The sequence below is a fragment of the Cynocephalus volans genome, chromosome 11 (assembly GCF_027409185.1).
Source record: "Cynocephalus volans isolate mCynVol1 chromosome 11, mCynVol1.pri, whole genome shotgun sequence".
Taxonomy (NCBI): Eukaryota; Metazoa; Chordata; class Mammalia; order Dermoptera; family Cynocephalidae; genus Cynocephalus; species Cynocephalus volans.
Window position 1 is genome coordinate 52,909,361 of NC_084470.1, and position 26,291 is coordinate 52,935,651.

General features: G+C 38.1%; 2 protein-coding genes and 1 pseudogene across 2 annotated transcripts in view; 2 read left to right on the forward strand and 1 right to left on the reverse strand.

Moving 5' to 3' along the window:
* ULK4 (unc-51 like kinase 4) overlaps nucleotides 1-26,291 on the reverse strand; it is a 574,722-nt gene that overhangs the window by 476,920 nt on the left and 71,511 nt on the right. Inside the window, exon 17 of the mRNA XM_063114672.1 lies at nucleotides 22,161-22,239. Within this exon, the coding sequence (XP_062970742.1) occupies nucleotides 22,161-22,239 (79 nt within the window). The remainder of the gene's footprint in view (nucleotides 1-22,160; nucleotides 22,240-26,291) is intronic.
* On the forward strand, nucleotides 14,667-14,979 carry LOC134390291 (ATP synthase subunit g, mitochondrial-like; annotated as a pseudogene).
* On the forward strand, nucleotides 16,306-17,263 carry LOC134391077 (ribosome biogenesis protein NSA2 homolog). The gene is given in 2 exon segments (XM_063114979.1): nucleotides 16,306-16,972; nucleotides 16,975-17,263. Coding segments are annotated over 2 exon segments (780 nt in total). The 5' UTR covers nucleotides 16,306-16,359; the 3' UTR covers nucleotides 17,142-17,263.

A 26,291-nucleotide genomic window follows, 5' to 3' on the forward strand; every position in this document is an offset into this window, starting at 1 on the left:
TACTCAACAACAAAAAACTATTGATATACACAACAACCTAGATGAATCATCAGAAAATTATGCTAAATGAAAAAAAGCCAACCCCAAAAGGTTATACACCATATGACTCTATTTATACAAATTTCTCAAAATGACAAAAGTATGGAAGTGGAGAAGAGATAGGGGGGTTTGGGGGCTGGCACATGTGGTAGGGGAAGTGGCGATATGAGAGATCCTTGTATTCTGGTTGTAATATTATACTATAGTTCTCCAAGATGTTACCATTGGGGAAAACAAGATGAAGTACTCACAGTATGTCTCTGTATTATTTCTTACAATTGCATGTGAATCTATAACTATCTCAAGAAAAGTTTAATTAAAAAAAGTCAACCTCATACTAAATTCATACTCAGATCTGGCTTTCTGCTTCACAAAGTTAGTGGCAGGGATTTATAGCATTTCTCCATTTTATAATCCACTGGTATTTTGTGTCAGTAAGCATCACTGGAAATTTAAAACATTTTAATGCTGCAGACCCTTAAAGTGATAAAACTGTCTGGACTGCCTCCAGCATAATAAAAATTGCTTTGGAGCTCAGTGTCTTGTAAATAAGCACATATCATATAATTTATTCCAGTAATGCCACAGCAACCTGACATCTCACTTGCAAAAGTTAACTGTGGATAGCATTAAACAGAACTCAACAGATAAAGGTTCTCTGCAATGTTATTTGTATAAATTTTCTATTTGTTATCTTAAAATTTTAAGGAAATATTAATATTAAAAAGAAAAACTATAATAAAAAAAACTATAAAAACTATAATAAACCAAGGAGAAAAAAACATTTTTACTGGCCTAGGTATAAGGGCATTTGAAAATGCCAATACTAAACAGAACGAAAAAGGTAAAATAGATTTAGTTCTGCAAACTCAGAAATCCAAGTCATATGTGGATATTGTTCTTCCACACGTTTTCCTATAGTGTCTAAAAATCCTACTGGCCTTCTAACATTGAAACTAAAAGATAAAAATAGAATAGTTATTCAGGTACTATGCTACTATTGTGTGCATTTTTTGAAAACTCTAAGTAAAGAAAAATGATGGAGGGGGTTTTGTTGTCTTATTTCCAATATCACTACGCTTTGAGGCACATCTACACTACTAACCTAATGGAAACTATTCTTCTGCAACCACAGGCATGATTGGTTGGATGAACACTGCAAATAAAAATTTAAGACTGTATTGCCATTTCCCAAACTAATCCTTTGAAATCAAAGCGCATTATATAACAAATTTGACCAGGTAGAGGCAGGCCAGCCTTTTTGACTTTACCTGAAGTCATCTGATTGATATTAGAAGGTCAAATGTGTTTCATTCCCATATGCCTTGGACTGAGTCTCTTAAGCCAGAAGCATAAATACAGGAAGATGATGAATTAAAAAGAACACAGAAGCTTGGTAGTCCTGCCATTATAAAATTAATATCCTCACACTTGTACAGATATAATTTGTTTGCCCTTGGCCCTCAAAATTTAGATGTTAAATGTCCATGTTAATTGATACACAATTAACAGCTACACATAGAAACTGAATTAAGCTCCAGATCCAGAAAATATTAGCTATTTGCTATTATGGTCAGTGTTTTACTAGCCCAAAGGAACATTTTTAAACCCTAGTTAACTATCCTAATGGGAGATACAGCAGCAGTGATTACACCAATGACACAGTCTTTAAATCATATACTATTCAGTACTCTTCCTTAACACCTAAAATAAGAGGCATTCCACAATCTCAGATGAAGAGAGAATTCCAATTGATACCACTTTGCCTAGGCTTTTTCTTTCTTAGAACACCACTTTAAATGTACCAAACAGTGAGGGCACATAAAATAAGAAGATTGTAAACCTCATAATCTCCTTTTTAAAAAAATCCACATCCTATTTATTTGCATTAAATCTTAGATTCCTTTGGGTCCTGTATATCTGATTAAGGCTTGGTGAGTAAAATCTGTAGAATTGAAACTTCAAACCCTCATTTTCACAAGTGTTGGTTCAAAAAGAGTGTGGACACCCTGGTCAGATAAAGAAGGGCCAATAACACCAGGGCAGAAAGACGGTAAACGTGTTAAGAGAATAAAATTCTGTTCTGTATTTAATAACTCTGAAAATGTCCATGCAAGGTCATCTGTAAGGAGCTCTGTTTGGTGACATCTGGACATCAACATTTAACATTATCTCTAGTTCTCTGCATGTTAATTGGGTAACTGCATTGAAATTAGTATCTGTAATTGGCACCAAACTCCTATAACTAAATCAGGGAGAAGAAGCAAGGACTGCTATCTTGTCACTTCCCTGTTGAGGCCTAAACATAAACAAACAACCTGTAACTGGTGGATTCCTTCTCTAAAAGATAATGAAGTCAGCAAAAGGAAATAAAAAGCTTAAGCAGATTTCTCATACAGCTTCTACAGTCATTTAAAAAGCTTGGGAGCACTAGGTACACAAACTTTATCAACTTCCTGTATTTTTTTTTTAAATTAGACGTCAACAAACGTCAACTACAAATGAAATTTGTCATTTTTTGGTCACTAGTCATCCAGTTCCTCTTCCTAACACCACTCAATTTCCTTTCAGAAATACCTTTCCTGCACTGTGCCTAGCCTGTAGGATGACAAACCAGGCATCCTGTCCTCCGAATACAAAACCTCAAGAGTCCCAAGCTCCCTTCAGAAATATCTTTCCTTCCACAGTCTGGTACAATCAAGGGCAGGGCCACAACCTAAGTTCAGCCATCAAGGCTCTTGCTCAGGAATCTGAACCTTGACTGGAGTGACACAGAGAAAAGAACAGCTGAAGTTCACTCATTCATTCTAGCAGTATCCTAAAGCAAGACTCCAAGAGAATCCTGGTCCAGAGACCCTCTGGAGCTATCAAGTTCTGACTGTTCCAAACCTAATCTTGGAGACTTTGACTTTGTTCATTTCCTTCCACCTGCAAAAGTGGTAGACAGTACTAGTGCTATCCAGTTCTCCACCCTTCCTGGACACACAAACACACTTCCCAGCACCCTTGGAATTGAATTGGATGGGGCCATGTGACTACTTATGGCTAAATGTCTGAAAGTGGAAATGATGTATATATACCTACATGCAATATTCTATACATTCTTCTCCTGCCCCAAGAAACTTTAAAGGACTAAGCTAGATGGAAATGCCATATAAGATGGAAGCATCTTGGAATGCTGAGGTGAGCTTCTCCCAAGAGTCACCTAGGCCTGCAGCAAGACAGACCATGCCTGTAAGATCTGGATGGTCTTTGTTGCCACAACATAAGCTAGCCTACCATAACAGAGAGAACCCTAATCATTCAATTCAAGGAGATCATTCCAGTTACACAGAGTAATGAAGGAGTTCTACTACTTTAAAAGAATCTCTAACAAAACAGTCAGTACACTACTGCACCAATATCTTAGGGTAAAAGAAAATCATTTCTGTGGCAGTTAAGATTTGCCATCAACATTTATGTCATGGATCTGACACCAGGGATGCAAAGCACCAACCACTAAATAAGCAGTACATGAAAAGCATATTGTATATAACATTCTGGAAAAGATAAAACCATACAGACAGTAAAAAGATCTATGGTTGCCAGGGGTTAAGGAGAAGGAGAAATAAATAGAGCACAGAGGATTTTTAGGGCAGTGAAAATACTCTGTATGATAATATAATGGTGGACACATGTTGTCATACATTTTTACAAACTCATAGAATGTACAACAACAAGAGTGAACCTTAATGTAAACTACAGACTTTGGGTTATAATAATGTGTTAATGTAGAATCATCGATTTTAACAAATGTACCACTATGGTAGGGGATGCTGATAACAGGGGATGTTGTGCATGTTTGGAGTGGAGAGGGTACATGGGATATCTCTGTACCTTTCTCTCAGTTTTGCTGTACACCTAAAACTACTCTAAAAAGTCTTCATTTAAAAAAAAAAGGTATACTGATCAATGTTGCCATGCAGACTAAGTTAAGAAATTGGATGCCAAACTGTAGTAAATCTGTAGTTCAAAACCAGATTATTCAATTAACATTCCTTTGTCCACTTCCGGTGGGTGGCAGATAAGATATCCTAAATATTCCCCCCATTGAAAATAATAAAAATGTTGGATAAAATATCTTTATAAAATGCATGGCTGAATTGGCAAAAAATTAGGGAATCCTCAAAGACCAAAAATAAAGAGAAAAGAAGACAACAGTGAAAACAGGAAGCCAGAGAGATAGTAAGTACTCAGAATGCTTTAATCCTGGTGGGGGAGAGGGAAGACATATGCTGAATCTTGGTGACCCTGAAATCACCTTTTGGAATGAAACAGGAGACAAACCCTAGGGCCTGCCCATAGTGTGGCATCAAATAGGAGACCATTCACATTAAGTTGGGACCCCAGGAATATACGAATAAGAAATAAACCAGCCTGCAAGAGAGAACGGCAAGGAATGTTGAGACTCTGGTACTAAATGAAGCAGTGGGGAAAAAAAATCTCCCAAGAATCAAACCAGGCCTCAAAAGCAGGACTGCAGCTCACAATCACAATGCCTCACCCAGGAGACCAGAGATTCAAACACCTAGGAGTTTGCTAGGCTTGCCAACTGAAACATCCTCCACCTGATAAGGTCAAAATGCTAGGATTTCCCTAGCATACTCTAGAGCAGTGTGCATTTTACTGTGCATCAGCATCACTGAAGAATCTGTAAAAACACAGATCTCAAGGCCCCATCCTTAGAGTTTCTTATTCACTAAGTCTGGGGTAAGGCCCCAGAATTTGCTTTTCTAACAAGTTGCCAGGTGATGCTGATGTTGCTGGTCTAGGACCACACTTCCAAAATCACTGCTGTGGTGCTCAATATTGCCTGCACACTAGAATCACCTGGTTTAATTGCTTTGGGGTACAGCCTGAACAGTAGAATTTTTAAGGTCCAGCCAAGATTGAGAATCACTGCCATAGATAGAGAACAGAATCTGAAAGCTCAGGGAATTGGAAACACTGGAATTGTTCAACAAAGTGTGACCTACCCAGCCACCCCCAAACCCCCTCCAGGTGGGCCTGAAAGACATGCCTTGGTGAAGGGGGCACCAGCATCTCTGAAGAGTTCTGAGGTAGCTAGCATTTACAGGCCCGAGATGACAGTGGGAAATACTAGCAATCGAATTGGGTCCCCTGATCTCAGTGGAAATAATGGGATTTAGGACTAGTAAAGGCCAGTGGCAGCACTTAACTTCAGAAACAAGGTGGGCACAACTGTCACACTGAATTACAGGGCAATGTGGTGATCAGAGTATTCTGACCCACAAGAATCCAAGACAGTGGTAAAGTGACCATCAGATTAGCCTATTAAAAATAAAAATAAATCGGTGGTTCTCAAAAAAGAAAAAAAAAAGATTAGCCTACTAAGTTGACTGTAGGGTTAAGTGACTACTCCAATTGCATGGTCGGGGACTGGGCAGTTGTCTGGCTAAGGCAATTGTCAGACCCCTGCCAACTCAGCTAATTGTGTGCTAGGGCTAGGGCCAACAGACCCTTTAAACCTGTTGTACAGACTGGGTCACAGACCCCTCACATGCCAGGCTGGGTCACCAGACCCCACACATGCAGGTCCACACTAGGTAACTGGGAAAGATCCCGGGAGCTGTTGGCAGACGACATGAGCTCAGTCCTTAGCAGCAGCTTACAGCAGATCCAGCAGCAGTAGCGGCCTTCCTGTGGCCCCCCACCCCAGGGACGTCCCAGGGGTGTGGGGGGCACTGTGGATCAGAGCCACTCGTCCTTTATACTCAAGCCCAGAGCCCAGGACACCTGGGTGCACATGCACAATTACATTAGACAATAACCAAGGAACACCTGGGCACACACTTGCATATTTACATCAAATGCTCGGCAAGATTCTGAACATCTGAGGGGCCCTGGCCATTTTCCTTCACTTTCCCTACGTTGACACTTGACATTTAGTAAGAAAATTTCTGGGTTTACTGGTCAGAAACCTAACTCAAGTCCCCATATCAATGTTTCACAGACTCTTACCTAGATCCCAGAGCCAAACTGGCTCATACCTAAACTAGATGTTCCTTTGAAAGAGACCCCTGCAAAGTGGCCACGTGTGAATGTTGTAAATCTTCCACAACACTCTCCTTCCCCAAAGGGTCTTCAGCATTTATCATATGACTGAGCACTAAGGAAAGAGAAATACCCAGACCTGTAGAAGATAATGGCTCTGAATCTGTGCTGATCTCTGGAAACCTAAAGAGCTACCATAGTCCAATAATGAGATTAGCTGTTATCAAGTTCAGGTGCTACATGGAGTCTTATCCCAAATCCACCTCACATCTGTCCAGTAGACCCATGGACCCATCCTTAGCTATTCTCCTAGTGCCAGAAAGTATAATGTGAAGATACTTAGTAACTGCTAGAATTCCCACACTGGATCTCTGACCAGTGGATTGAGGACTATTTAGTGTAGAAAGAGTTAAAGTGGAAGCCACTGGAACTACACACAACACCTACTCTGCCTGCCCACTCAATGATGGTAAACCAAATACAAGCCCATATCCATGGGGGAACCTCAGAGAGCAATGCCACTAAAGACTTGAGAGGTGCAGGTATGATGATTTCTACCACATTTCCATTTATCTTGCCTTTTAGACCAGTGCAGTGGCCACAGGGGTCATGGAGAATCACTACAGATTATTGAAAACTTAATTAAGTGGTGATACCTATTGTAGCTACAGTTTCAAATGTGACATCTTTACTGACACAAATCACTGCAGCCCCTGGCACCTGCTATGCCTTCTTTTCCATTCCAATCAGTAAATAAAATCAGAAGTAGTTTCTACTTGCTGAATTGCCTCTATTATCAAGTCTCCCACTCTGTCATAATACAGTCCAGAGGGACCCTGATCATCTTGATAATCCACAGGACACCATACTGTTCCATTATATTGATGACATTATGCTAACTGCACCTGGTGAGCAGAGCCCTAAATTGCATGCCAGAGGGTAGGAGATAAATCCTGAAAAAGTTCACAGTCTATCTACCCACATGGTGATGTTCTTAAGAGTCCAGCCATCTGGGGCATGTGAGGATATTCCTTCTAAAGTGAGAGAGAAGTTGCTGCACCTTGCATTGCCCACCAAGATAAAGGAAGACCAATGATTGGCAAGTCTCTGGATTTTGGAGGCTCCAGCCCATTTACTGATCATTGATAAGGCTGCCAGTTATAAGAGGGACCCAAGTAAGAGTTCTGCAGCAAGTTCAAGGTGAACTACAAGCTGCTGTGCCAGTTGGGCCTTAAGACCCACAAGCCTAATACTATCGGAACTGTCTATGGCAAATAGTAATGCTGCATAAAGCCTGTGGCAAGCTCCAGTAGCAGAATCATAGTACAGACCCATATGGTTTTGAAATAAGGCCTTGCCCTCCCCACTGCCCAAACCATCCTCCTTTTGAAAAGCAGTTCCTGGCTTGTTGCTGGGTCCTGGCTGAGACTGAATGATTGACCCTGGAACACTGTGGGACTTGCCCTGCCCATCATGTACTGGGTGTTACCATAAAATTGGTTATGCACAGCAGCATTTCATTTTAAAACTGAAATGGTATGTGTAAGACCAAGCCAAGCAGATTCACTCCATGTGCAGGTGACTGGGACTCCCATGGTACCTGCTCCCACTTCTCGGCTGTCTCTCCCCCTTCCTCAGCCCACACCCATGACTTCATAAGAAGTTCTATACTTCTTCCCTCTCACGAGGAAAAAGCACAGGCCTGGTTAACATATGGATCTGCACGGTATGTTGGTACCAGCAGAAAGTGGATGCATATTTCACTGCAACCCCACTCAAAGGTGACACACAAAGACTGGTGAAAGGAAATCCTCCGAGTGGCCAGAACTTTGGAAGGCACATCTACATTTACTATAAACGGAGAGAGATGGACTAAGGAATCAACCAAATCAGAGGCAGTGGCTTATAGGCTGGCCATCGGATGAGGAACGTAGAAGAAAATTGTACCAAAAAAATAAAAGTCTGGGGGAGAGAGATATAAACGGAGCTCTTGGAATGGGAACAGAATGTAAAGACATTCACAATCCACCCACATAATTGCCCACTTGAGGGCATCAACAGTCAGCTGGAAGGGAGGAACCACCCCAGGGATGCCAATGGGCACCTTTCACCAGTTACCCTGGAGCTTGCTCAGTAAGCCCACAAAGAAAGCTGCACAGAGGCAAGGATGGAAGTTACGCATGGGCTAAACACACGGGCTTCCGCTCACCAAGGCTGACTTTGCTTACTGCTACTGCTGAGTGCCCAACCTGCCAAGATCAGAGGCCAACTTGGCTCCATTCCCTGGAGGGCCAACCTGGCCACCTAGTGGCAAGTTGATTATACAGGAATCTTCTGATCATGGAGGGGACAGCATTTTATCCTCACAGGGACAGCGCCTATTCCAGGTTTGGATTAGTTATCCCTATTCCCTGGGCTTGTGCCACCTCCACCATCCATGCTAATGGCTCCTTTCAATCAGCCTCCCAAACACAGCTCCTTCTGAATTCCAGGAACCACAACCTCTACTCCCTACTCCTTCTCTCTGGGTTGAGAGGTAAAAACAATTCCACAATCGCTAACCCTGGTTAACTGTACTACCATTTTAATCATCCCTTTGTAAATAAACCATCACTGAACTATCTCAGTTTGAGTATACCATCTGTTGGGGATTGGTACTAATATGTTCCCCTTTGAAAAAATTCACTTTCTAGTTTTTCCCAATCAGCTTGTGAAACCAAATAATATTGAAAATGGCAGCATCAACCCTAATACCTGGATTCATCCTTTCCTTCTTGCAAGCAACACTTAGATTGAATGAAAAAGCTGCCAGGTTTCATTTTGAGTTACAGCCTTTTAAGCCTTCCCAAACTACTAATTTTACAGTTTTGAGTTAGTTTAACTCAAATACTTAAAAAAAAAAAAAAAAAACAAGAAACTGTTGGTATCTCCAGGGACAATGGATCCATATATCATATCAAAATCAGAGAATCAGTCTATGAATTCCCCTTCTTGACTACACATCAAGCAATGATATTCACCAATGACAATGGTGTGCAGTGGCTGAGGGAGGTGAAAAGAAAGACTGGCAGTCTGCAGACACCTTCCCAGTCTGGAACCTACGTACAATGACAAGAATAGTAATGCTGTTCTAACAATGGCCTTTTTACCAATACAGAGTACCATGGCCAAGACTCTTGGCAGCTGTGCTAGAAAGAGATGCACACCCTCTTTCTATTCTTCACTGCTGCCCTCTGGCAACCACAACAAAACCTGACAAAGATGGTTGGAGAAACCATTCCAGGCAGAGGAAACCAAGCCAGAGGCATACACTCACATCCCAGGTACTGCCACATTGTTGTGGCAGGTCACCTCTTCTGTATCTAATGTAAATATCTACTGGAATGCCCATGGTACATATGTTTATTGAGGGTTAAACAAAATTTTTATTTGGAGACAATAGAATACAACTACTCTCACTACATAAATGTTTTCTTCTGAAGCTACCACTGTCCTGTTATTAAAATTGGGTCTACGCCAAGGTCATGGGTTCGGATCCCCGAACGGCCAGTCGCCAAAAAAAAAATTTTTTTTTTAATTGGGTCTTTTAGATGTCTAATAATTTAAAAGTTATGACACCAAGAACATAACTCCAATACTACAATTTCAGGCTTGTTATATATAAAACGAGTATTATTTACTTGATACCATATTCTTAAAGGTCATATCTTCAAAACTCTTCAAATAGCAGAAATACAAAGGAAGCTCATTTTAAATTGCATTTTTCTGCTTCAGGGATCAGCTCTGATTAGCTGTGTTTTGTGCAATTCTTTCCATCACCAATTCTCTTTCCATGTTTCTTTCATCTAATAGAAAATTAAATGTGATGCTTTGCTAGGCTCCCAAGGATTACTAAACTGTATTGCATTCAAATATGTAAGTCTCATAACTGCAGCTCTAAAAGTATAGCAATGGTACATTCACAGTCTAGGTAAAATGAGCATCAAATTAGTCATAGCAGAAAACACAAGAGCTAAAAATTGTGCTACAAGATGTCAGATAAGAAATTAAATGAATTCTATCATTGTAAGAAATTAGGAAGCATGCCTGTTAAAAATTCTTTGATGTGCAATGTTTAATTTGTTTGCAAAAGTGATTCAAATATGGCAATTCCCCAAATGATATGTACTTCAGCATTATGGCTAAATATAAGAAACAAATCCAGAATGTTTCACTTCATTCTACCCTTACTTTATCATTTTCAATAAATTTGTCTCTTCTGCTGTCGAAAAGTAACAGAAGAAGAGGTTTGTTTAGCAGGGAGGTAACAAGGGCAAATTCAATAAACCAACTTTCTGGGTAATTCTGATATATACTTAACAGTTTGCAGAACTACTGGTCTAATATGCACATTTCAAGCTAGGAATTATTTCTCTCTTATACCCACTTCAGCAGCAACACAAAAATTTTGATACGCTGAGTGTCCCTTATCATTCAGTTTAAAATATTTTCTAACTCCTCTTGAGATTTCTTCATTGACCCATGAATTACTTACAAGTATTTTTCTTAATTTCCCAACATATGGGGGATTTTCTAGATTCCCTTGTTATCAGTTTCTAATTTAATTCCATTTGTGGTCAGAGAATATATTCTGTAATTTCAGCTTTTATTATTAAGATAAGTTTTATGGCCAAGAATATGGCTATTATCAGAAACTGAGAATAACAAATGCTGGCGAGATGTGGAAAAAAGGGCACCCTCCTACACTCTTGGTGGGACTGTAAAATAGTACAACCATTATGGAAAACAGTATGGAGGTTTCTCAAACGACTACAGATAGAACTACCATACAATCCAGCAATCCCGCTTCTGGGTATATACCCAAAGGAATGGAAATCATCATGTCAAAGGGATACCTGTACTACCATGTTCATCGCTGCTCTATTTACAATAGCCAAGATATGGAACCAACCTAAATGTCCGTCAATGGATGACTAAGAAAAATAAGGAAAATGTGGTCTATATACACAATGGAATACTACTCAACCATAAAGAAGAATGAAATTCTGCCATTCACAGCAATATGCATGAGCTTGGAGAAATTATGTGAAAAGAAGTAAGCCAGGCACAGAAAGAGAACTGCCACATGTCCTCACATATAAGTGGGAGCTAAGATATAAAGAAGGACCATAATAAAATGTTGAATTTTCAGAAGGAGAGAACAGACTATTTTTTGTGTGTGTGTGTGACCAGTAAGGGGATCGTAACCCTTGGCTTGGTGTCGTCCACACCACACTCAGCCAGTGAGCGCACCAGCCATCCCTACATAGGATCCGAACCCGCAGCCTCGGTGCTAGCAGCGCCACACCCTCCCGAGTGAGCCACGGGGCCAGCCCGAGAACAGACTATTAGTTACCAGAGGTGGGGAAGGGGGAGATAAGATAGGGAGGAGGTGGGTAAGGGACACAAAAAGTAATTATGATTTGTAATGACGAACATGCTAATTAATTTGATCATCACATACTATACACAAATACTGATAGCTCTGTACCCATAAATACATATAAAAATAATTTTTAAAAAAGAAAAAATAGTCTGTCTTAGTGAAATTCAGTGTGCATTCAAAATGAAGTATTCTACAGTTGTGAGAATTAGTGTTCTTATAGAACATTTAGAATGTTAATTAGTTCAATCTCATTGATATCATTCATATCTATGTTCTCACTGAATTTCTGTCTACTTATTTTTTAAAAGTCCAACAATCATGGATTTATCTATTTCTCCTTTTAGTTGTCAATTTTTCCTTCACCTATTTTAAAAGTCTTATTTTGTGCATACAAATTTAGGATTATTAATGCTTCCTAATTGATTGAAACTTTCATTATTATGAAATATGTCTTTGTCTCTAGCAATACTCCCTCCATGTCTACTTTGTTATTAATAAAACCACTCAAGCTTTCTTGTTATTAGTGTTTCTACAGTTGCTTCCCTTCTCTCAAGTAGTGTGTTGCCTCCAGTTTCTAGCTACTTTTCTTATTATAGTCTGTCCAGATTTATTATTATCATTGGCAGAAGGGTTGACCCAATACATCTCCTCAACCTTTACCAGAACCAGAATTCCAGCTGAGGTCTAATTTTTATGTTAATTTCTCAGTTTAAGAGAAGTATAAATGTATACCCCCAACATGAATAAAACTGAAAAACTATAGTTACAAATTTATACGAGACTTTTTTTTCCCCTCTTTCTAGAGCTGATGATAAAAATCAACAAACTTTCTTGTTACCTCTCTGTGTAGATAGGTAAGCTGCTCTTTATTTTATTTTTTTTCTAAATTCCCCATTTTACTAAAGGGATAGCTCTTCAACGGTCTTAGTTCCAACTAACTGCTTCAGGGAAACCTAAAGTCTCATCTTCTATTCTTAAATTGTACCAAACCTTAAACCTATAGCAGCCATAACCACCACTCCATTCTGCCCTAAACAGCCTTAGTCTCACCATTTCAGATTTCAGTCTTCCGTTTCTGACTTTTGAGAATTTCCCTTTCTTATGCATTCAGCTATGTTTTAAAGTCTTTTTGTTATGTTTTATCCTGCATTTGTATGTTTTGTTTTGGTTTTGCTATAGGAAGATTTTCAGTAGCTATAATTAGAAGACCATATGTTATTTTTATAATTAGAATAAAATCACAATAAATGCTACATGGAAAAACTATAGGAAAAAACAAGCCCACATATGTACCTAAAATACATATATCTCAAAAAATGCAACAAGTACCATTAGTTCTTCAAAAAAATTGTGTAAGTTGAAAATTAGGACTATGGGAAATAAGGACCATGACAGAACTGTGCGCAGTTCTAGCAATCAAAAAATACGCTGCTCAAGCCACCAGGGACAGTACAGGGAGTGGTGCAATTGTGCAGGTTAATACCAAGCAGGAGTTCAAAGTGGAGCACACTATACCACAACCCTTAAAACAGAAGGAGGAACAGCCAATCGTCTCTACAGTTCATAACATTCTATGTTTAGAGTTCCAAAGGCACGCAATGTTCAGAGAGAACTAAATTAAATAATGCCATATATCCACTGTTTAACATGAAAATTTAATTTGAAAATCAATTCGGTAGAAAGTTGAATCTAGTGTCAGTATTCATAAGTCAATAATTCTTGAGAGACTTCACTCTTTTAAACAAGTAAATCATAAAATGTGATTATCCCACAGCAAGTACATGAAATGTAAAATAGATGTTTAAATTAGATTGATTTCAAAACAATAATGGCAGTAATAATGTTGCACGGCACAGTGAACTGAATGAACTAATAATCTGTTGAAAATGAAAAGAAAAAAATGCAATGGAAATTAATGACAATTAATATGATGATTAACAGTTCCTGAACTAAAATTGTATGTTTTAATTTAGAAAAAGGTTAAAACAGGAAAGTTATAATCCATATAATTTTTTATTTTCTTATTATGTGCACCACATGACAGTAAAATGACACTGCAAAGAAAAAAGATGTACAGTGGAGCTATTTGGTAGCATTACTTTAATCAAATGATCGAAAGTAAATATGATTAATAGGGGAAATCTGGTGCTAAAACTATTACATAAGAGTGATGAGAAAGTTTTTAATAAGGTTGATATCATCTGAATCTAGTGATCAATCTTAACCCCACAAATAGTGAGACAACTAGACTATGCCTCCCTCTCTGAGGTCATAGGAGACACACAGCACCGTCCAAGAAGAATTCCCATCTAACCCCCACCAGAAAAAGCACTAAACTTGAATCTAATCAAGGGTCTGCATCTAAGCAGCAGTTCACAGGATATACAGGTGATAGAGGACTATGTTAAGTGACACCAAAAGGGAGCAATAAAATTTCCAACATTACAGTTTTGGCTAAGACAAATGATAATTTGTCTTTAATAAATAAGTGGCACTAAAAAATAATAGACAAGAAAATGTTCAAAATTAAGAGACTTAAGGGTGAAATGATCAAAACACAATACTGGACCTTGTTTCCATCCTAGCTCAAAGGAAAATTACAAAATGACATCTATGAGATCATCAAGAAAATATGAACACTGACTGGGTATTAGATGGTATTCAGGAGCCACTGCTGGTTTTGTTGTGTGGCATATAAAATTTTGTGTTTTATCTTTTAAAATCTCTTTGTTAGAAAAATATTTATGAGTTTATGTATAAAATGATATGATTTTTTTTTCAGATACTCCAGCGAGAGAGAGAGAGATGGGGGAAGGGGGACGACAAAGGAGGTAGAACAGGAGAGACAGATGAAACAAGATTAGCAAAGTGTTGATAACTGTTGCAAGTGAGTGATGATACCTCATTAGTCTCTCTACTTTTATATATAGTCATCCCTCAGCATCTGTGGGGGACTGGTTCTAGGAACCCCCAACCCCCACCCCCTGCAGACACCAAAATCTGAGGATGCTCAAGTCCCTGATATACAATGGCATAGTAGTATTTGCATATAACCTATGCACACCCTCCCATACACTTTAAATCATCTCCAGAGGGAGGGTGACATTCAGCCGGCTGTTGGGGGCAACAGGCTTTCCATCCTAGAAACATGGCCCAATTTGTCCATAACCTCATGGAGAAGGACCCAGCACTGGTGAACGCTGCTCTGACTTTACTCGAAGCCTTGCTTGGCCACATTTTGATACTATGCCAAGGTCAAACTGACTCCTCCAACCCCTGCTGAGATCCCTACAGCAATTTAGAGCCTGAAAAAAGTAGTAAATAGTGCTCAAATGGGCAGCTTTAAACAGCTCACAGTTAAGGAAGCTGTACTGAATGGTTTGATTGCCACTGAGGTGTGGATGTGGTTTTATATCAGAGAGCTTATAGGCAAGTGTGGTATCATCTGCTATAATGTTTGAAGACCAGTCTTTAATGTCTGATTATACTTGATTTTTTTTTTTTTAGTTTCATGGACCATGTGTGATCAAACTGCTACCTGAATAAAATAAGATGTGTCAAAAATAAATAAATAAATCATCTCTTGATTACTTACAATACCTCATACAATGTAAATACTATGTAAATAGTTGTTATACTGTTGTTTAGGGAATAACTACAAGAAAAAAAAGTCTGTTCATGTTCAGTTCATTGAATATTTTCAATCTGCAATTGGTTGAATCCATGGATGAGGAACTCAGGACCAAGAGGGCCAACCATAAGCTAAAATTTTATATGATAAATTTTAATGAATGGGCTAACCTAGAATGTCTGTTAATATTCCTTTCAGTTCTAGAATTGTATGGGTCTATGTTCAATTTTCTAAAATACATCCACTTCATGCTTGTAACTAAATAACTGTAGCATAATATTAGAAATATTTCTTAAAATTATTACACATAAAAACCACAATGATTGCAGAGTGGTAAATGAGTTGTTAGGAGAATAAACTTATGATGACTATATTTCTCTGTGGGAAAGATAGTCAATAGATGCTTCATGACAAGTTCTTTTCTATAGCGATTGACAAGAAAACAAGATGAAAGAGACTTAAGTTATATCATATGGATAGCAAAATAAATTTCTCTCTCCATTTCTTCTGTCTCTTTGTAACAAATTATACCATCATATTTTCCTACCATTCTATAATCATTCATTAAATCCTTCATCATTGACTGAGTACCTAAAATACATGTTATTTTGCTGGCTGAGCACTGTGGGGTACAAAGGTGAATAACACAATGAGGTTCTATGCCTTTAAAATGCTTACAGGATCTTCAGCCACAATTTTTATTGTCCACTAGCAGTAAACCTACTGGAGAAATCTGGACTAATCTTACACTTGACGCTTATTAATGATTTACTGAGAAATTTTCTACAAACACCCAACTGTGAGTTTTACAGAAACCTGGTCAAAAGAGTTCTGAACCTAAGGTTCACCAATGGGCTCCACAGGGAAGCCTGTGAAATCATGTGCAAGGTATTGATTGCATTTGCCTGGAAGAGGCTGTCATGGCTTTCACTGATCTCATAAATCCCAAATGTAATCACAGTGGAATGGAGCCACATCTCATGGGGCAAAAACTCTAAAAAGAGGAAAAAGATGAAACATGGTACCGTATACCTGCTAAGCCTCCATAGATCCTGCCTCTTCCATAAGTTGAAAGATAAATTCTTAAACTTGTGAAACTTTTTTTCCAGTGTTTAGGTGACCTCTAGTGGCTGCTTAAATTGTCAGCCAAGAAAATTGAGAGTTTCTTCGCGCCTCGGAGGCTGCGCCTGGCAGCTTTGCGGCCGTCGCCATGCCACAAAATGAATATATTGAATTACACCGTAAACGCTATGGATATCGTTTGGATTACCATGAGAAAAAAAGAAAGAAGGAAAGTCGAGAGGTTCATGAACGTTCAAAGAAGGCAAAAAAGATGATTGGTCTGAAGGCTAAGCTCTACCATAAACAGCGCCATGCTGAGAAAATACAAATGAAAAAGACTATCAAGATGCATGAAAAGAGAAATACCAAACAAAAGAATGATGAAAAGACTCCACAGGGAGCAGTACCTGCCTATCTGCTAGACAGAGAGGGACAGTCCCGAGCTAAAGTTCTTTCTAATATGGTTAAACAAAAACGAAAAGAGAAAGCGGGAAAATGGGAAGTCCCTTTGCCCAAAGTTCGTGCCCAGGGAGAAACAGAAGTATTAAAAGTTATTCGAACAGGAAAGAGAAAGAAGAAGGAATGGAAAAGGATGGTTACTAAAGTCTGCTTTGTTGGAGATGGCTTTACAAGAAAACCACCTAAATATGATAGATTCATTAAGCCAATGGGCTTACGTTTCAAGAAGGCGCATGTAACACATCCTGAACTGAAAGCCACCTTTTGCCTGCCAATACTTGGTGTAAAAAAGAATCCCTCATCCCACTATATACAGCTCTGGGTGTTATTATCAAAGGTACTGTCATCGAAGTGAATGTGAGTGAGTTAGGCCTTGTGACACAAGGAGGCAAGGTTATTTGGGGAAAATATGCCCAGGTTACCAACAATCCTGAAAACGATGGGTGCATAAATGCAGTCTTACTGGTTTGACAGCAGTTTTGTACAAGTAACTCCTTATAATGATCAAAGACTACACACCAATTGGGAAAACCACCCTTACTGTGATGTTTCTGAATGCTATCAAACAAGCTATACCTGTCTGCAGTCATTGAGAGAGAACTATTTATTACATTGTAAAAAATAAAATGGCCCAGTTTTACAAAAAATAAAAAAATTTTAAAAAAAGTAAATTGTCAGCCAATTGCTCATAGCAGAAATTAAAGTGTTTTGAGAAGTAACAAAATAAAAGATGGTATCACAAAGAAGCACTAGGCACAATTTCATGCTATTATGTAAATTCCCTATTATCCAACAGAATTTAGTTCACAATATAATATGTTTAATTCAAAATAGTTTACCAGATACTTTTTTTTAAGTGAAATAAAATTTTTTTTTAAGTGAAATGATTTTTCCCAAGTCCTTGCATTTCAAATTAATAAAACATCAGCAAACACTCAGGAAGGGAACAGTGCAGGAATAAAAGGCACAAGAAGCTCAGGAATTAGCACCTGCCCCTCCTCTCAATGGAGGCAGCATAGGAATACAATGCTCACAATAGGGACAGCAACAGGAATGGGAGAAATACTTTGAGAACACAAGGTACCCAGTCTTCAAAGAGAGGGAAGCACTGGCCACAGAACTCAAGCTAAAGTGAGCACAGGTGCCAAGTGTGGTTCAGGAACTGCTGGGCCAGACACTCGCAGTGGCAGTAGCAAAACAAGTACCAGGAGAACTAGGCTAGAGGCATGGTGCCAGGAGTTAGGAGGGCACATTACCCAGGGTGACTGACAGGTCCCAGTTTACTGCAGATGCCCAGACCCTTGAGAATTCTTCCAGCAGCAGAACATATTATCTCCAACCACTGCCACAGGGAGTCACAAGCACCATGATCCCGCAGGGGTGTGGACAGTCTCTGAGCTCCAGCCTTGGTCTCTGGCTTATCTTCCCCAGACTCTATGCTACAAGGCACCCCTGCATCTCCAGACCCCTTTTACATTCTACCCACAATCACTTCTCTCCCCATGGTATCTGGCCCATGGATACCACAGAAGAGCTGACCTTCTAAGGCAAGAACCCTCAAAGCACAGGTAGGTCCAGGACATTTCTGAGTACAAAGATCAGTTCTTCAAGGAAATGCCCTACTACTGTCTAGGACAAGTGTCTATGGCCATGAGATTCATTCAGGCCTATTTCCTGTTGCCCAATGCTGTAGTTCATTATTCTGAATGCTATTTAGTATTCCATTGTATAAACATGCCATGCTTTGTCCATTCCACTGTTGATGAACATGTGTTATTAGGTTATTTCAAAATGACTGTCTTCAAGTTCAAAAATTGTTTCTTCTACTTGCTCTAGCCTGCTGCTTACGTTCTTAATTACAGTTCTGATTTCAGTGAATGAGTCTTTCAGTTCCAGGAGTTCTGCTACATTATTTTTTACGGTATTTAACTCTTTGTAAATTTCCTCCTTCATGTCCTGGTTTGATTTTCTCATTCTGTTATGTTGTCTGAGTGTTCTTGTATCTCTCTCAGCTTCTTTACAATTATTACTCAGAATTTCCATTCAGACATATCAAGGGTTTCTTGTCATATGGGTTCTGGTATTTGGTGGTGTTATATTTTGTTTTTTCATATGTCTAGTATCCCTATGTTGATGCCTAGTCATCTGGTTGTTGCTTCTTCAATTACTCTGGGGGGCTTTTGAGGAGAGAGACTCCCTCCTATAGATTTGTTATATATTGCCCGTTGGGTAGGGTATTTTAGTTTTGTTTCTGGATAGACTCAGTCGTTCTGTGTAGACTCAGTAGTTCTGCGAGATGCTGGCAACTATGTCTGTGGCTGGGGCTGCACACGTGGCCGGGCCCACGCGGGGTGGGGTTGTGTGTGGCTGGATTGCTGGCCTACATGTGCAGGTGGAGCCATATAGGTGGATATGGCAACTGGGACCACGCAGGCAGTTTGATGTTGGGGGCCACGAGAGCTGCTTGATGGCTTTGCCCAGCTGGGCAAGTAGGGCCGCACTGGCCGGCAGGCAGTTGGGGTCATTTAGACAGTGGTGGCCATGCAGGTGGGTGGAAGCCTGGAGCTGCACGGGCACCCAGTGGGTCATGCGGGGGGCGGGGGGCACTGCACAGGATGAACTCCTGTGTGGAGGGAAGGGCTGTGGCTCTGGCACTAGACAATGGCACAGACAACTGTGGTGGGGTGGGGGAGAAGGCTGAGGGTAGGAGGAGGGTTACCACAGAGAAGTACTCATGGTCGAGCAGATTCTTTCTGCTGCAAGGGAGGATTCCTCCTGTCTGATCCTCATTTGAGACGTGGCAGCAGCTGAAGCCACATGCCTTTCTCCTCTACACTTCCCTGCTGGGTTTCATGCTCCACAGGGTCCTCACCAGGCTCCCACTGCCCTCCCATGCTCTCCCACCAATGCTCTCCCCCATACTTAGCTGTCCTTTCCCTGCTCTGGTCCCTCTGTGGGAGGATCATGTTGGGCAACTCTACACTGCCATCTTGTCCCTGAATATTCTTTTTCAATAATCCATTCTTTCCAGATTATGCTTCATAACACTAACAGGTATTATTTAGACTTAAATTTTAATAGATTTTTTAAAATTTGTTTTACCTATACTTTGCCTTAACACTTATTCTCTTAGTCAGCACATCTTGCTCAAGTAAATTATTTTTTAGAAATGTTCATGAAATTCAGATTGAATCCCTGAATATCCAAAAATATCTTTATTTTGTCCTCATAGACAACATAATGACTGTATATAGAAAGTAAAGGTCACACAATCCCATAACATTGTTCCACTGGTTTTCTGTACCTACTAGCCTTTTGTGTTACAAATAAATTAAATGTAAACCTGACTTGCTTTTGTTTATTTATAACCTAGTTTTTGGTTTTCTCTTTCTCTTTGAAATAATAAATTTCACCAGGATATGTCTAAATGTGCATATTTTTTCAATGTTTTGCCTGACAATTGATGAGTCCTCTCATCTAAAGATTTCAGTATTTCTTCAATTCAGGATAAAATTATCTTCTATTATTTTTTTCATGATTGTTTCATTTCTCTTTGCTTTGATCTCTCCTGGAAATTCTATTATGTTTAGCTTAGTACCAGCCAACAGAAATATAATTCAAGAGATAAGTCATTTTAAATTTCCTAGTAGCCACATTCAAAACAAAAAAGAAACGGTGAAATTAATTTTAATATTTTATTTAACCAAATATCTCTAAAATATTATCCTTTAAGAATGTAACATATTTAAAAATTACAGATGAGATACTTTACTTTTTTTTCCCCATAAGGAGTCTTCAACATCTGGTACGTTTTCCACTTGCAGTTCATCTCAATTTGCACTAGCTGCTCTTCAAGTGCTCAGTAGCCACTTGTGGCTGGTGGCTACCATATCAGTATAATATATATTCTGGAACTACCATACTTGCCTTTTTAGTTCTTAATTTTTATTCTCTCTCTTTTTCTTCTGAATCCTAAGGGAATTCATCCAACTAATCTTTAAATTCACTAATTCTGCTTCCTAAAGTATCCATCCTACTTATCTCTGCAATTACTAAATATTTTAATTCAACAGTCATGTTTTCCATATGCAGGGGCTCTTTCTTCATGGCACACTGCTCTGGAGCAATGAATGCCTGCTCTGGTTATCCAGGAGTGCTCTCTAAAATCTTAAGACTTTGTCTTAGACTTTTCTTTAAGTTCCCTCCCATCTCCTACAATCACTCTGTCTCACTAAACACCTTTTGCTCTGAGCCATCAGACGGAATTCCCACTTTAGAGATCCTAATACTCCTCATCTTCCTGGTGATACTGCACTATCTGCCTAATCTTTTAGATGAAAATGCAGTCCATACATCTCTGGTAGCCAGGCTGGGTACCATCAGTGATCATATAGGTCAAAATTCATTTCTTTTAGTCCCAGAAAGGAAAAGTTTAGACTTACTGACGTCTTTACAAGTAGCTCAGAGATCTAACAGTTCGTAGGGAATAGAGATATAATTGTAAGCAAGGGAAATTCAATGAAATTAAACTTATCTCCCATTTATGTCTACCCAGACATCCCAAGGCCAGCTGGGATACTATCCCAGCAATTGGCTACTGCAGTAGTCAGCACAGACATGGAAAATTTTCCATCACTGCAGAAAGTTCTATTGGACAGTATGTGGCTAGACAATTCCTCTTAAAGTTCCAAATAACACACCACCAGTTTCAGCTCTACAAAATCTCCTCTCCTTACCTCTCTTTTCCTTTCTTTAGGAGTTCTTGCCCTTCCCCCTAAAAGCTTTGGTTCTTTTCATCTATTTTGACTCTTGAGCACCCCCCCCAAAGGATAAAAATCTGTCACCAATTAAGTGTAATACACATCAACAGGATTGGTAGAAAGTAATTTTTAGTATTAAAAGACACTCATATAGGCAGTACAATGATAGCATTCACTTCACAGGACTTGGAATTACTGGTTAACCAAATAACAAAGGCTTCCCAGTAGCAGTATCTGAAAAAAATAACTGATATTAGGAAACATTTTTAGTGCATGCACAGCCATTAAATACTAGGATCAGTTGTCAAGAAATAATTGACAACTGGTAAGGATGAAAACACTAAGTTCAAGGTGAAAAGCTAAGAGAATTTTAATTTGAATTATTAGCTATACTTTAAGAAGAAAATACATTAGTTATAATATTTGGGGGAGACTATGAGAAAACTAACAATAAAACAAGCCCTATCCAAAAATAAATGAAGTAGTGATAAGTGGAGTTCACAAGCCTTGCAACCCTGCCTTTAAACCACCTTTAATAACAGACTATGATATAAATGAGCTGCTGTGTTTCAGCTTAAAGGTCTGTTGAGGTTATTGTTTTATAACAATTGCCATAATTCCACAAAGAAAAATTAAGTAAAGGTCAATGAAAGCTGCATATTCTAAATCACAAAATCAAGAACAATCTTTTTTTGGCATACATAACATTTGAGTAATAAAAAGAAATTACCTCGATAACAGGTGTATTCTCCTGGAGTTCAGTTGTGTGTGAGGCCAGTAAACCAATCACCCTAGCAACCTTGGCCCGTCTGTAAATGGAGAGAAAATAGGGTCTGAAGAGAGAAATCAGAAAGCAAGGAAACCAACCCCAGCTAGTCACATTACACGATGATGAGCATCAGATATAAGAATGTGAAATAAAAATTGAGTGTGATAGGGCAGGCACACACTCCCCCACGTATTTAACCAGAGAAACTCTCCCTCGTGTACATGGGGACATATGAACAAAAATGTCCTCTGCAAGACTGTAATAGTGACAAAATTTAAAGAAGTTATGGTTAAATAGTACAATGGAGAGTAAAATCTTAAAAGGCCTTACCTAGGGAGAAGAGAGAAATAGTAATTAATCCTCTTTTATCCCTGAGTGCAGAGGCATTTGGTAAAAGGTCTCTGTTCTACTTGTGAGTAGACTAACGAGTACATAAACAGTAAATAATGTCAGAACAGTTAAACATATATGCATACATTCACTTTAATTGAAATTTTTACAATAAAAAATTTTACAAATATTGCTCTATTTTAATAAACACTAATTAGTTTTAATGAGAGGTTTCCTTGGTATCCAGCAGAAAACAAAGTTGATATATTTCTAAATAACACTTCAGTGTGGTTTAAAAAAGTATTTCATACATAAAATTACCTTTGATAAGTTTTCTTAATGGAAAAAAAAAATGGTGAGTTGATGAGAACCAAACTCTTATGTAGTGATTGATGCTCACTTGTTTTCTGGGCTAATCAGTTTGTACATTAGCTAGAGAGCCTCTATTTTTCAGGTTCTTAAAACAAACCTATGCAGGACCCATGGAGGGGAATAAATCACACTCAGAAAAGTACCACAAGGAAAATGTGTTGTCATAACTCTAACACACAGAAATCATTTTATGGATTTCAACACTTCTTGAATTACCTATTTGAATCTCTTAACATATACTGATTTAAAATGTCCTAGGCAGTTGTATGATTAGCAACCCACAACTGAATAAAAAGATTACACTTTAAAAGTGATCACTCTGAAAAATATTTGGTAGGATATTGTACCAAGAGTTGCAAGAAAAAGCTTCCAGTCACAGCTTTGTAACTGACCAGCTTCAAGACCACAGCCAAATCAATTATGCTTCCATTTCCACATGTGCAGTTTAAAATGGCAGCTGAAAAAAAGTTTAAGTTTTTTCACAATTGTTGAACAAATGCTCACAATCAAAAGCTCACTAATGAATTAAAAGATATGAAACACAAAACTTATCTCTTTTCAAAGAAAAGCTCAAAATACTTAGAAAACACTGATCTACAGTAGTAGTAGGCATCTATAATCAACAATCATTTATTGTATATTCTCAATTGTCTAGAAGAGAGCTCAAATGCTCTTATCACAAAGAAATGATAAATTTCAACATCACAGAATGTAAAAAAAATTAATAAACTTTAAAAACTAAAAAGAAACAATAAATTTTTGCAATGATAAATATGCTAATTATCGTGATTTGACTTTTAAATTTTTTTAATCAAAAAGTATTGATTATGCATACAAATATGTACAGAGAATGGGGTACAGAGTTATATTTCAATACAAGTATACAATATACAAAATCATTCTTCAAACTACAAAATTAAATACTGGTTGCTAAATTTATTCAACTAAAATTTAAACGTTATCAATATGCTAATTAAATATTTTCCCCAATCTCACCATAAACAATTTCTATTAAAACATGCTACCTAAAAACCCTCATACTTTTAAATTACAAACTATTTAAAGTAACAATAACAATAGTCCTCAATTTGTGCCAAAAAATTTAATACAATTATACCCTATACACAGTGCCCTTGGAAGACTAATTCCTTCTCAGAGCTCAGGTTTTTTTCTTCAGTGTCACCACTCCAGGTGGTCCCAATGACTCAGTACACTATATTTGAGAACTGTCCCTTTCTCCATGACAGCACCTAAGGCAGCACTGCCCAACAAACTTTCGTGTGATGACAAAAATGTTTCATGTCTTTGTTCAATAGTGTATCCACTAGTCACGATGACTATGCAGCACATAAAATATGACTGGAGCAAGTGAGGAACTAAATATTGATTTTTTAAAAATTTGAATCAATTTTAAATTTAAATTTAAATAACTTCATGTGGTTAGTGGCTACCATATTAGAACAAATGTAAAATTCTGTAGTTACTTATTTGATGTTAATTTTTTTATTATCTGTCTTCTCCCACCAGCACATAAGGTCCATGAAGCACCTAGACAGTGCTTGGAGTTAAGGAGGCCCTCCATAAATGTTTGTTGAATAAATAAAATATCTACATCAAAAACAAAGTAATAAACACATGAGTAGAAAAGAAATGGATAAAAATATGGCTGCACAAGGCAAACAAAATCGAAGCAGGATTTCCAATGTAAATCTCAAAGGAGAACTCAACTAAAAGCATTAAATGAGAAAAAGATCCCTTTTAAACTAAAAATGGTATGACCTACAAAAGATATAAGGTGTGAATCTTTATACACCAAATAACAAAGCACAAAAAGTAAACCAAACAGTGGTGGGAAACTTCAATGTACTTCTCTCCCGAGCACATCAAAAAGGCAACAATGAATACATACATACATAAATACATTAAAGCATCCATAATAAAACTAGCAATGTCAAAGTAACAGCTGTATACATCAACTCTGTACCCTACAATGATCACACTTCCTCAGTGGGAGGCTGTACAAGATGATGTTTATGCCTCTGGAATCAGACGTCCTGGGCCTAGTCTTGGACCCATGGTAGAGGGTGGAGGGGTTTAGTACCCTGGGGTAAGTACTCATCCTTCATATACCTCGTTCCTGGTTACCTCATATATACATCATACCTTGATGTATATACCTCATCAAGTTCTTAGCATCAAAGGAGATAATCCATGTATAGAAATTACCATGGTGTCCAACAATTATGTGCTGAATAGGTCAGCTATTACCACCGTATTAATTAATTGACTACTCCATGGCATACCTTAAAAGATGTTTTTATACCAGACCACAAAGATAAATGCATAAAATTCCCAAAGGCAGAAATTATATAGACCTCATCATTATTATTACTACATATTATTCATAATATAAACTAAGAACCAAAGATATTACATATTATTACATACTATTCATAATATAAACTAAGAACCAAAGATCACCAGGCATTTGAGGAATAAACAGCATTAAAAAGCAGGACCATGATGAAAGAGAAGTGACCTATAGCTTCAAGAGGTAAGAACACACAATTCTTATAATCCTAACGTTTAACCTAAAATATTAATTATAATATTTAATCCTAAATTCTGTCGCAAGAAGATAATTTTTATAATCCTAACATTTACCCTCAAATGCAAAAGTATATTATACAACAAAAGTAGGCAGCTAGGAAAAAGGACCAATCAGAAAACAAGAAAATGAACAAAAACTTTCAAATGTGATTGCTGAAATAAAAAAATTAACTGGAGATTCTAAATAATAAAATGAGCAGGGACAAACACCAAGCTTGAGCTCAAAGATAAAGTCAGGGAAGAGCCACAAAAAAAGAAAGTTTGGCAGTTCTTCAAAAAGTTGAATACAGCGTTATCATATGTCCACACAAAATCTTGTAGATGGATGTTCATAGCAGCATTATTTGTAATAGCCAAAAGCAGAAACAACCCAAAAGTCCATCCAGAATGGATAAACAAAATGTGGTGTATGCATACAGTGGAATATCATTCAGCCATAAAAAGAATGAAGTACTGATACATGCTACAATATGGATGAACACTGAAAACATTATGCTAAATGACAGAAGCTAGACACAATAGGCCTCATACTATGATTCCATTTATATAAAACGTCCAGAATAGGGAAATCAATATACAGAAAGTAGATTAGTGGCTGCCAGGGACTAGGGGGAAGAAGAATAGATATAGGGTTTCGTTGAGTGATGAAAATGTACAAAAATTAGATAGTGGTTATGGTTAAAAAGTATGTAGTTCAGTTGGTTTTAAAGGTAAATTTTATGGTGTGTGAATTATATATCAATAAAAAAGAGAAAGAGAGAGCAAAACAAAATTTGAAAG